This window comes from Lipophrys pholis (genome assembly GCF_963383615.2).
Source record: "Lipophrys pholis genome assembly, chromosome: 11".
NCBI lineage: Eukaryota > Metazoa > Chordata > Actinopteri > Blenniiformes > Blenniidae > Lipophrys > Lipophrys pholis.
The window spans coordinates 20,200,004-20,213,141 of NC_137631.1; the positions used below are offsets into that span (position 1 = coordinate 20,200,004).

Here is a 13,138-nt window from a genome sequence, read left to right on the forward strand (position 1 = left end):
CAGGTTTGGGGCCCACAAATGTTGATGAACGGTCGATAAAGTGGTTCATGAAGTTTTTTTGGGTCGCTATATATTAGGCTACTATTTTACAGATCAGCTCTGATTGTGATCACACGCCGATGTATGTATGCGCCCTAGAACTAAAGGGAGTTTGACCCTGTTTATAGTGAAATCAATCAGACCTCACCAGCCTAGCCTACATAGATAACTCCAAAAACAACAGTTTTTCCACGTCTAAAAGTCAAGTCTGTTTGTAATAGTGAACACATTACAAGCACAGTTACATTGAAGTTAGTATGAGTGTTGATATAGTTTGTCATTCATCTGCAGATTTCCGTGAGGCTGAAATGTTGGCCACTTTTGCCTCTCTTTGTGTGCTCTATCGTTCTTAGTTCCCAGGGGCGTGAACGCACCACAAGCGGTGCTGTTGGTTTCTTCATCCGTTTAATATTATGAGGAGGAAGTGCTGACGTGATACACTTTTCCACTGAGTTAAATGTATTTAAATACAATACATTGCTGTTCGGAATCAGTCTGGGGTGTATTAAATGCGTGGGTATTTCGTTAAAAAAATAAAAATAAAAAAAGTTTGTCAGGTAATATTGTACTCGAGCCCGACCGGGCAGGCTGACGTCAGGCCGCCGTCAGTGGGTGACGCCGTCTCTCTTTGTTGGCTTAGCAGCGGCGACGTTTTGTTGTTATTTTCGCCGCAGCTGAAAAACGGTCTCGGATAATTGTTTTGCTTTTCATATTCTCCCGCAGTCAACGTCTCACACACCGTAGAGCTTTAGGTGTGCTGGTCATTAGCTGATAACCGCCCTAGGAATGGACTCAGACGAGGGTTATAACTATGAATACGACGACGAGGAGGAGGAATGTAGCGAGGACAGCGGCGAAGAGGAGCCCGAGGACGACACCCTGGAGCTCGGGGAGGTGGAGTTGGTCGATCCCGTGGTGGCTGGTGGAGATCGAGACGAGTGCAGCGAGACTGGCGGAGGGGGCCACGGCCCTGGCGAGGAGGAGGAGGAGGACTACCGTTTCGAGGTTTTGACTGCCGAGCAGATCCTCCAGCATATGGTGGAGTGCATCAGGGAGGTCAACGAGGTCATCCAGGTAGGTATTCTGGTATGTCAGCGCCAAGAATGACCGTGGTCCGGGCTTCCGAGAAGCGTAAACAGGCCATGGACATTAGCTTAGCCGTTAGGAGTAGTTTACTTGCTGGAAGTTGACAGTGACACAACAGTGTTGAGTTTTGCATGCGACTAGTATCGTTTATTTCCGCACCAGCGCCTTTTTGTTGCGTCGATATGAAGATAAAAACAGTATCAACGTTAAATGTCCTCTAAGAGTGTGAATATGGGAGTTTTGCTCCAGGAAGTAGTCTAATCCCGATTGAGAAGTTGGTAGCAACGTCTGCTATGCTAACTGTAGCCGTTAGTTAGCTAGCTCCTTTTCAAGCCAACTCTGACTGGTGATGCTGAAGTCGGATTCCGACGCGTAACCTCCGGTTGGAGAGGCAAGGATAAAACTTGCTCCTCCAATGGTCAAATACTTTCGATTCAACTCGTTTTAATGCCGTTAGATGTCGCATATCAAACCTTAATACTAAAACAAAGTCTACTGATAAATACCGGAAGCAAGTCCATTTACATTCTCACAGCTAAAAAGTACACGATGATCAAATCTGTACCGTATTGTTTTAACAAGCACAGATTTACTTCTGATTTAGATTACCGAGTTTGCGTGTAGAAAGTTCGGTTCAGTAGAGTTTCTTTCTTCTGCTTGGTATTATTTGTCGAGATCATCTCTCCCAGCGTTATATTTCGTAGTTTTCACAATATTGGCTCTAACATTATTAAAGAACCGTATACATCGCATATCGGAATTTCTCAGTTTTAGATTGTGTAGAAATGGAGAACGCTGTAGGTTACGTTTTTTTGTATTTTGCCCCTTAAAGTGACTAATCGTCAGCTATGAACGAGAGGCTAACTTCAGCCTCCTATCTCATCCGTTAGCCAGCTTAGCCTCCTTAATGGAAAACCTCAGCGTCTTGTGTTTTAAGTATCAGGATATTTTCCAGCTAACATTTGAATATCAACACGAGTGCGTGGACAGAGCAGTTGATGCTAGACTTTACTAAAATAAAGAAATAGTGGTTCCGGTCACGTAATTTTTTTAACGTAAGTGCAGACGCTTGGCCGCCGAGTTGGTTAGCAAGTTACGTGCTAGGTCAGTTAGACCAACGTAAACCAACAATTATTTTACAAAACAAAACTTTGGATGCATCACAAGATGTTGCATGTGGACGGCAGAAGTAAATGGTGCTGAAACACAGTGGATCGCTTCGTTTTAAAATCTAGCGTTATCCCGGGCCTCCATTTCCTTTCACGTAGCTTCATTTGGGCTCATTATAAAATGGAAAGTGGCATTAATAGACGCTATGTAGGTATTTAAGGAGGAAATCCTGTTATATTTCTGCGAATCGACCCATCAGTACCCCTCCAGTAACGAGTATATTACCTACACCAGGTATATAATACATTTATGGATACAGCACGGCCGCATGGCAGTTACATATACTGGCATGGTGATTCTTCTAAAAATAGTTGTTGTGTCTTGGTACACAATTTTCATCAATTAATCACACCAACATATACTTTTTGAGAGTGAATTTTAACAAATCTGATGGCAAATTCCATTGTACAGTATATATAATTAAAGCACTGCTTTACTTAGATGTTCTCTTGTTGAAGTACTTTCACGTGTAAAAAGTACATTACTGATCCTTCGAGGCTGAACTTACAAGGAGCCAAGCTTTTTGTTCATACACAGCAAATTGAAAAAATGAACACAAGTTTGCAGGAAAACACTACATTCCAACTTTATTCAACTGCATCCACAACTGTCCATTTCAAGATCAGTATAAATTCAATACTCAATCCAGTCAGCATCTCTCAATAAGACTTGAAGTATTTACATTTCAGGATTCATGGAGGTAGAAATAATTGCAGGTCTTTTGTGAAGTGTGTTTAAGTATGTTACTCACCTCTGTCTTAATTTACGAATTTATGCCATAATTCCCTGTCTTAAGTTTTTATCTGCTTTATTGCATGTAAAGTCATTGTGAAGTTAATCCATTTAGTCAGACTTATTTTTGCTTATTCAGGTCCGAGGTGGATGCAGTTCCCCCGAACATCTTCTCAATGTTTATCTGTTTTTGGAGACGCATTTTAAGTCAGTTTTACAACTGTGTTGGTGCCCTTTAGTGCAACAGCTTCATTTACAGTAAATTTGATAAACAACTTTACATTGGCATAAATTATTGAATGATTTTCACATTCATTTCCAAAGATGGCATCAAATAAGTATTGTTTGTCTTCACAGTTTGTGGGAAAAAATCCCTCACCTATTCAGGTTGTAGCTAACGACCTAATGTGCTCCCCTTAAATGTTGAAACTGTTATTTGCTGTATTATATGCTACTACTGCACAGTTTTTACAGTTTCTTAAAAAGGTGAGAAAAACATTGCATGGCAAATACTGCAGAACAGAGAAGGTATTATTTTCACCCAGGCAAAGAAACCTGAAAAAGAAATACAAGGTATATGGTAAGCCAATTGGAATTTGTAGCGATTTTGTTACTGGGTTCGGAACGGAGACTATATTTTGGTGATTTGACTTGTTTTTAGGTTTCGGCTTCTTAAAAACTGTGGAACATGTTTCTTATGCATTAATACTATGTTAGGTGTGTGAAGGCGAAGTACAAAACCAGGAATGGAATTCCTTTGAAAGAAACTTCACAAAAAGTTGAGTATTTGGGGTATTTTAGCTGAAGGCAACAAGGTGGTGGACATGCTCTTTTATTGATGGTAAAAGTAAAAACACACAGGTTCATGGCCATATGAGGGGTAGAAAAATTTGGCAATCAGCAGGTAACGCATAAACCAAAATTTAATGAAACTTTGTACTTCCTTTTCAGAAATGAAGCATTTTTGAGACTGAGACTATCAGTACATTCATTTTAATGTTTACGTATTAACATCGCTGAATCATTATCAATTATTACACACTCTACCTATTGAATAACGTCGCTATGATTTTGATTTTGATTTTTTTGGGCAATTTTGTATGACTTCACTTCCAGATAAGATTTTTTTAAATTTTTTAAACCTTTAGCTGTAAGTTTTGTCCAAACATAACAAGATACCAATTTTAGAACTGCAAATAGAAAACAGCAGTTAAACACTGGCAGCACGTCAAGAGTTAACCATGGAATGCAGAGATGTTGCTGCTCCAAGTGTACTAAGATTGTGTACCATCTTCTGTCATATCAATAAAATTAAAATGCTAAAGATAGTATGATCCATATTGCACATGGTAATATAAAACCAACGGTCAATCAGAATTTTCAGTTTGAATGTTCATTTCGATGCAGCCTGAGGTCCCAGTCGATCGATCTCACGAAGTAAGATCACCCTATCACAAAGTGATCTTGTACATCCTGTTCAGGGTTATTGAATCATGAACTGCCTGTGAAAAAGGTCCGATGTGGGATGAATTAAAAGCTTTTATGCAGTTAGGAATCATTTGCCGAGTTCAGTTCCTGCTGTTAACTACGTTGGGTTAGACGAGAAGTGCCATTCCTTTTCGTGGAAGATCCCTGCAATGAATGCAATCTTTTGTAAATAGTTTTTATAAGGGTTTACTTCAGATGAGAATTGGGTCCAACTTCTTTTTTAACTTCTAGAGTTTGTGAATGTTGCTCCTGGCCCATGCATGCAGCAGTTTTGTTCCTACTGTGTTTTGGTGGGTGTGTTCAACAAATTCTGAGTTGATGGGCACTTACAGGAACACTATGCAAATCATCACTACTCATGCCGACATACTTCCCATCCCAACAAGTTTGTGCAATTGTGCCTGCAAATGACTGTACATTTTGTACTCACAGTCGACAAAGCACCTCTTCATATTTACCATTAAGTTTTGTTTTCTACTACGCGTTCGGTTGGAACGCATAGAAGCAATCAACTATTGCAGATAAGATTGATATCAGCTTAAGAGTGGTTTATGGTAGTATTGTGCTGGATTTTAGTTTGATGAAGGAAGTTCATGTAACTGTTGTTCATCGTTGCCATAATACACGTGTAGACAATCATTTAAAATACCTTAATGCCATCTAAAAATCTGTTTCCCAACTTTTTTTTCCACGAGAAAACATTTGAGTGTGTATTAAGTTTTTGTAATAAACACGGGCAGTTGTTGAGCATGACTGTTTTCCATTGATTTCTGACCAACTATTTATTTTCTTTATCTAGAATCCTGCAACAATAACGCGCATCCTTCTCAGTCACTTCAACTGGGACAAAGAAAAGCTAATGGAAAGGTGAGCTGTACTCCTAATTTGTCACCTGTAATTTGCTTAAAAAGTTTCTCTGCATGTTTTTAACTCTGATTTGGTTTTGGTGTTGTTTTCTCCTTCTGTCTAACTTTAAAGGTATTTTGATGGTAATCTGGACAAGCTTTTCTCTGAGTGTCATGTCATTAATCCAAGTAAGAAGCCCCGAATCCGTCCTCCAATCAACACTAGATCATCTGCACAGGACATGCCATGTCAGATCTGCTATCTGAACTTTCCCAACTCAGTGAGTCCCTCGTGGCAGCAGCCTATGCAGCACTAGCAGAATGTGTGTTCAGTTCTACTGTTACAAGAGTGTTTTTCCTTCAACTTCACATACATTTTTCTAATTACACAACACGGATATCGGCAATATATTGGCGTTTGTCAAGCATGAGGACTCCTCATTGAGGCTGTGTTGTTTATAACGTTTACACACAATAGGGACAAATAAAGATGTGAATTTTGCTGATGTCACCAAATAGGATAACGCCACCTTTTCAAGACACTAGAATAACAAATCTGTAGTTTGAGCAGTATGAAAAAATTAAGTATTTTTCTCTTTGAATTGATTTGATTTTATAAAGGTAATACAGTTTTTTTCCACGTATATTGTTAGATGATTACTTGTTATTTTAAGTTGACTAAAGTTCCAAAACTTTGTGCTTCATTATCTGTTCTTATAACAAAGTGAACTCAATACCTCTCTTTTGCAGTACTTTACAGGCCTGGAGTGTGGACACAAGTTCTGCATGCAGTGCTGGGGTGATTATCTGACCACCAAAATCATAGAGGAAGGAATGGGACAGGTACTGGCTTGATTCTCCTTTTTTCTTTTTATTACAAAGTGACTGGTCAGTGCGCTGTGGTTTTCAGTTTCCAATCTGTGTTTTATTTGTGTTGAAATGGAATTAACAGGCCATACATCTGCACCTGTAGCTCCCATCTTGCCTCCAGTCACAGGCTGTCGCTATCCACTTTCCACTATATTGGCATCACGCTGCGAAACAGAGTGAACACTATCAGAATCATAGACAAATGTTTGCCAGAATACTCTTGTTTTTGCAGGTTTTAATATTTTCTTCAATTAAGTTTTCCCATCTTTGCTTGTTTTGTCAATTGAGAATTATTTTCCAAATGATTTGTTACAATCTGTATGAAATCAGCTACAGGGTTGTCTTCTGCTTCTGTTTAAAAGTATGAAACATTATAATTTATGTCATTCTCAGCGACAACATTCCCTCTGCACCAGTTTACTGTCACAAATCCCTTTTCAGTCATTTGATGGCCGTCTGACTAATAATTTGCCTTCTGTGTTGTCTTCTCAGACCATTTCTTGTCCTGCTCATAGTTGTGACATTTTGGTTGATGACAACACAGTCATGTGAGTATCTGTTTCTGTGTATATATTTGTTTCATGTTGTTACACTGGTCAGCAAAGCTAAGCATCACTCAAATAGTGGGCAGTTAAAGTAAAAACAAATAGAACATTTAATACTTTGAATATTTTTTGGTAATAAAAAAAAAAAGCAACTTGCAGCAACACGGCTCTAAAACAATTCAAACATTTCAATCATAGAAGTAAACAAACAATAATCAAAATCATGTCATAGGTTGACCTGGGACTTTAGATTGTCTTCATTCCTATATTACTTCCAGCGAACTCAAGGCTGTTGGCAGAGTTTCTACCTAACATTCTCCCTCCTTACGTGTCCCAAGTGAGATCACTTCTTTCCTACTTTGCAATGTTAATATTCAACTTGGAAGTACTGCGAAATATACTTTCACAGACACTAATCTCTTGTAGCAGCTCTTAAGCTGACAGTAATGGTCTTAACCTACATTCTGAATATCAGGTCGTGAGACACCTCAGTTTATCAGTTTATGGCCCTTGTAAACATTGACATTATAGGCTCTGTACATACCGATTTATTTCATTAGATGTGTCTTTTATCTAACTGGGTTGCAGTAACTTTTGTTTGTCTGATACTTAAATATGTGATACAAACATTCTCACTGTAAATATTGTGCCTTTTTATATGGATGCTTGACAAAATATGGCTTTTACTCAGTTTCTGTTTCCTTTATTTTCATGTGTGAGACAGTGATTTTGATACCAGTAACCTATCTTGAATATTACTTAATACATGATTTAAAATTTCCATAGGCGCCTCATAACGGATTCCAAAGTGAAGTTGAAGTACCAGCATTTAATCACGAATAGTTTTGTAGAGGTAAGCCTCAAAAGCCTTCTTCACCTATCAGATCATATTCTTTGTGCTCTGCTTTAAGGTGTAGCTGCTCTGTGTTGAACCTCCCAACTTTCATTTTTTTAAGTGCAATCGACTGTTAAAGTGGTGCCCTGCACCAGACTGCCATCACGTTGTCAAAGTCCAGTACCCAGATGCCAAGCCAGTAAGGTGCAAGTGTGGCCGCCAGTTCTGGTAAGCCTGCCTTTTTAGACTATTGTAAACAGACAGTGTTTGTTCGCTCAGAAACTAACTGTCAAGAGTGAATATCTTGACATTTGTTTGATAATGGACCCGTTGTTGCAGCTTCAACTGTGGAGAGAATTGGCATGATCCTGTGAAGTGTAAGGTATGTGAAATGAGGATTTGTGTTTGTTTGTTTTCATGTTTCTAACAATATCTTCTTCTCTCTGCTTTTGACAAGTTGTGTTCAGGCCTTGGTTTGCATGATTATTTCTGACCCATACCATAATGCTTTTGTAGTGGCTGAGAAAATGGATCAAGAAATGTGATGACGACAGTGAAACTTCCAACTGGATTGCAGCAAATACCAAGGTATTAAAGTGGTTTTCTTCTTCTTTTGTTTCACAAATAAATGGTATCTGTAAATGTAATAATGATCTGCAGGTCTAGATGTTTCTTTGTAAGATATTGTCAATCTTTTGAACGCCCCACCCCAGGAGTGTCCAAAATGCCATGTGACCATTGAGAAGGATGGTGGCTGCAATCACATGGTGTGTCGGAACCAGAACTGCAAAGCTGAGTTCTGCTGGGTGTGTCTGGGTCCATGGGAGCCTCACGGCTCTGCCTGGTAAGAAACCTGATGATCATGATCAAGATGCTTAATTTCAGTGGTGTTCTAGTTCTGATTTGTTGCTTCAGTGTCCTCTGAAAATGATTTTAATCCTGTGTTAAGGACTAAATGTCATAGAATACTGACTACATACACAGGACTCCCCACAATCCTTTTTTCTCCTTTTTGGATTTATGTTTCAATAATAAAAAATTAAAATCAGCAGTTTGTTAATAGTTGTTTAATACTGTGTTTTTTTATCAACTGCAAATTAAGTGGTTCATTAAAGATTAATTTAAACTACCTTGGCGGGGTGAGCTATACAGCCACTTATATATAATTTATACATGCATTAGAGACCTGAGACTGTTCTCCACCAATGGATCTGTTGGGGAAAAACAATGGAGCCGTGAAATACACCCACCGACTGCAATAGAAGGAGCTATCATGTGACAGTTGAAACAAAACTACATGCTGATTAGAGTTGGGCATAAGGAATTAGCAGAGTCAGTTTAAAGAACCATATAGAAACATACTTCCTGCCATGACCTACATTATTCTGAAAACTTTCCAGGTACAACTGCAATCGCTACAATGAAGATGATGCAAAGGCAGCCAGAGATGCTCAAGAGGTAACAAATTATATTACTACTGTAGAAATGGTTTCCATTTTTGCCTAAATAGTCACAAATAAGTAACTTTCAAATGTACGTAATCAAACGTTAGACTCTTCAGTCTGCAACAGAAACCAATAGCTATTTATGTAAATAATCATGAAGTGCATTTCCTTGACGTTCCATCAATATCCAGTTTGATTTTAGTCTGTTGCTGATGATTTAGATTTCAGTGAGTTGGAGAAATGGTTAAAATATATGCTGGAATTCAAACCCGTTCCCTGTCGTTGCAGCGCTCCAGAGCAGCCCTGCAGAGGTACCTGTTTTACTGCAACCGCTACATGAACCACATGCAGAGTCTGCGCTTCGAGCACAAGCTCTATGCTCAGGTCAAGCAGAAGATGGAGGAGATGCAGCAACACAACATGTCCTGGATTGAAGTGCAGTTTCTGAAGAAGGCTGTGGACGTGCTGTGCCAGTGCCGCTCCACGCTCATGTTCACCTACGTCTTTGCCTTCTACCTCAAGAAGAACAACCAGTCCATTATTTTTGAGGTACGATACAAGAAGGCATGTAAGCGATGGTGTGTAGAATGCAGACATTTGCCAGGCCGGTTGGTTATTGCAAACACTGGAAGAGTGAAGTAACATTTGAAATGCGATTTTATACTGAGGGAGTTTGTTGTGCAATAATATATGAAATCCAAGAACACAGATGGAAGCCCGCCTGAAAATCCCTTTTAATTCTGTGATGCACAAGTTCCCCTTCATTAATATGTTCACCGTATTTATTCAACATGTTTCCTTAGCGTCGATTTTTCTCTTAAGAAAACATCCTACATTGATTATATCGACTTGTTCTCTTTGATTGGAAGAGGGTGGTCCACTCAGCCAAGGTCATATTAGTTTCACATTTGTTTCCTTTAGATTGAAAAAGGGGGCACATTATCAAAGATCAAGGACTTCTGTAAGCTGTGCCAATGAATTGTGTTGTGGATATCGTTTTCAGAACAACCAGGCAGACCTGGAAAACGCCACCGAGGTGCTGTCAGGCTACCTAGAGCGGGATATCTCCCAGGACTCTTTGCAGGACATCAAGCAGAAAGTACAAGATAAGTACAGGTCAGTGAAAGAGGAAATGCATGAAGGTCTGTCACAATGAAGATGAGTCTTCATGGACACTCACAGAATATCTTGTGTTTCTAGATACTGTGAGAGCAGGCGAAGAGTGCTGCTACAGCACGTGCATGAAGGCTATGAGAAGGACCTGTGGGAGTACATTGAGGATTGAGGACACGTCCCAATGCAACGGACTCTTGAGTATCTTGACAAACTAGAGCGCTGATGCAATTAAACAGGGCAGCACGGGCCTTCTGCCGCCTCTCCTTTGGCAAACCAACCACTTTTGCGTCATTTCTCCTTGGATTTGTTTAACAAAATCTTCAAAGTAAATTATATTTAAAGGAAAGGTAGAATAATAAAATGAAAGTGTACTACAGTATTGTTAGCAACAGAGTGGAGTCTTGAGAAAGCAGAAAATCCATCTTAAACAAGTACATCCTTTGGCTTGTATTGTAATACCTCCCCCGAAAGATCTTATTTTCCTTTGTTGTTTTTTTTTTGTTTTTTTTTTGCTTGTGAACCTTTTCTGTTTTGATTTTTGATTTTGATTTTCCCATTAGTGTGAAAATGTTTTCAACACAGCTTTAATTGTCCTGGCCATGTCTGCAATATGTGGTGAGATCCTTGTCTGGGTGGCTGAATGTTGACAGGCTGATTGCAACGGGGCAAAGACATTTCAGAGGGGAAAAGAAGAAAACGCATAAAAAGAACAAAATAGCAAGTCTGTATTTTTCAATTTGTAAATAGTCCATATGCATGGAAGTTAAAGAGCAAGAGTGGCACGTGTTTGCATAATTTTGAAATATTTATTCTTTACCAATAATTAAAAGGTGTACTTTTGCCATGTAGGTTGAGTTTGTTTACGCCCTTCTTAAACTTGGAGGTTGGAGGAGTTTGGCAATAAGGCGTTCGTCCTATCATCCTCAGTCTCTTCAGAGCAGTGCACAAATGACACCTTATCAGCGACTTAAAACGGAGACTGATAGAAAGATAAAGGACTCGGTGAAAGTCCACGATCCAGCGAGAAAAGATTTTACAGGTCAAAGGTTAAGGTAGAATGCACCGGCCCCGTGTCCCTCTATGCTAACCTTTTTCCGTACCCTTAGTTATTTTTGGGGGGAGTTGTTTAACATTTAAGAACATTACTAATTATTTTTAAGCGCCAAACTGAGTGACATTCACTCTTTTGTTTTTCTTTTTTTCTCTTTCCTGACGTGGCTTAAGGCAACACTCCGAAAGCTCCACTTGCACCTTGGCGATTGGAAGAGGTGATAGAATGTACTGACGGCACAGCTTTTTCTAGTGCTGCTAATTGGGCTCGATCGCTGTCAAACAGGGTCAGGCGTCGGCTTCACTCTCGCAGGGATTATTTGAACGGCATGAGGCTGGTGGCAGCAGCGCCTCTGGAGGGATCTCCTGCCTTGCAGTGAGGCTGAACTTTGCTTTAAACCAAGATGCGCAGATGGACTAGGGGGTGATCCTTAAGCAGATGAGGAATATAGGACAAACTTCTAAAGGTTGTAAGAGTGTTTTGTAACGCTGTTATGCTTTTTGCATTAAAGACTTTTTTTTCTTTTTTTTTTGCAAATGGGTTGAGGGTTCAACATTGAAATGTCAGTGCCCCACCTGGTTTTTGCATTGTTCTGTGTGGTGGGTGCTCTGATTGTCAAGCGCTCTGCTTGCTCATTCATGTCTCTGCAATGTGGATGTCTTCAGAAGACTGACTGGGGGGGGTGGGAGTGGGTGGGGGTGGGCGTGGGGGGGGGCATGAATAAACAAGCACTGATGCAAGTTAGAAGATGAGAAGATGACACCAAAGTGTCAGCCGTCATGGAAACACATCCTTTGCCCCAGTTTCAGATCTTTGGGGAATTCTCTCCCAAATGCTTCTTATGTGTTCAAACTTATTATTTTATCCTAGCAAATTATAAACTGTATTGTTTATTTGAATAAATGTCATGAGAAATCTCATTTTTGGGAGTACTGTGTGTCATTAGAGTAGGTTTGATCTCAAGCATATTAATTACCCAAAACATCCATAATGCATTTCTGCGCTATGTATTTTGCGATGTAGTGTACCACAGACCTTGGCAGAGCTGTGTCTTCCAGAATAGGGTGGACTTAATTTGGTAACTTTAAATAATTTTGATTTTAGATGAAAATGTTACCTTTTTTTGCACCAGGTTTCTTTGGAGATTGTACGATAAAAGATGAGGTGGTTGTATGTCACTTTTGAAACAATTCTGTCTGAAGTCAATGAACCAATGATGACACAAAGTGAATGGATAAAAGATGGGCTATTTTCTCTTTAAGTTTTCTTGCAGTAACACCAGCTACACCTGTGATCATCCTAGGCTAACATGCACTCCAGGGCTCATTCTGTTTTCATCCGTGTCTGCCAGTAGTTCATGAACATTTCAACTTAACATTTGAAGTAACGGTCGCCGCTACTTACATTAAATTGAGGCATCCAAAAACTTTTAATACTTTTCTACATATCTTTTCTTTATGCTATCAAAAGGTGTTTTATTTCCTTTTAGTGTAAAAATGTGGGGAAAAATAGATGTCTGTTTTGGAGAAAATATTAAAGTGCAAAATGTTGCAAACATCGTTCTGGCTGGTTGTTTGACGGCGAACCCAAGCCTCTGTTGTGGAAGCATTTTTTTTTTTCATTTAAACAAACAAATAAACTGCCACAGTTGAGTATGGGATGTGTTTAAAACTGTATTAAATAACCCCAGTGTGTATTGTGTCACTTAAGTCGACTTAATTCCAAATAGCTGGCATGAAGTGGTTTAAGAAAACATTTACAGCCAGCTTTGTAACCACAGCATAGAGTAAAAGGTTCGAATTGAAACCTAAAACAATTTTTTTTGTCTGAAAAGAATAAAAAAAAAAAAAAGGGAATGTTTTGATGTTTGTTACAGTAGAGAATTTCAAGAAACTCCTTATCACTTTTTATTTGCA

General features: G+C 39.2%; 1 protein-coding gene across 1 annotated transcript; it reads left to right on the forward strand.

The window, feature by feature from the left end:
* Positions 1-452: 452 nt before the first annotated feature.
* Positions 453-12,774, forward strand: arih1 (ariadne ubiquitin-conjugating enzyme E2 binding protein homolog 1). The gene is made up of 14 exons (XM_080475601.1): positions 453-1,113; positions 5,315-5,382; positions 5,494-5,641; positions 6,111-6,203; positions 6,723-6,778; positions 7,562-7,628; positions 7,732-7,838; positions 7,950-7,992; positions 8,127-8,198; positions 8,324-8,454; positions 9,011-9,068; positions 9,344-9,604; positions 10,059-10,171; positions 10,256-12,774. Exons 1-14 carry the CDS (start codon positions 826-828, stop codon positions 10,338-10,340), a joined length of 1,590 nt encoding a protein of 529 aa, XP_080331727.1. The 5' UTR covers positions 453-825; the 3' UTR covers positions 10,341-12,774.
* The last annotated feature ends 364 nt before the right edge of the window (positions 12,775-13,138 follow it).

Coding starts and splice junctions, on each gene's coding strand:
- arih1 (XM_080475601.1), top strand. CDS start 826: ATGGACTCAGACGAGGGTTATAACTATGAATACGACGACGAGGAGGAG. Junction 5,642..6,110: donor ATCTGAACTTTCCCAACTCA/GTGAGTCCCTCG, acceptor TCTCTTTTGCAG/TACTTTACAGGCCTGGAGTG. Junction 10,172..10,255: donor AAAGTACAAGATAAGTACAG/GTCAGTGAAAGA, acceptor TTGTGTTTCTAG/ATACTGTGAGAGCAGGCGAA.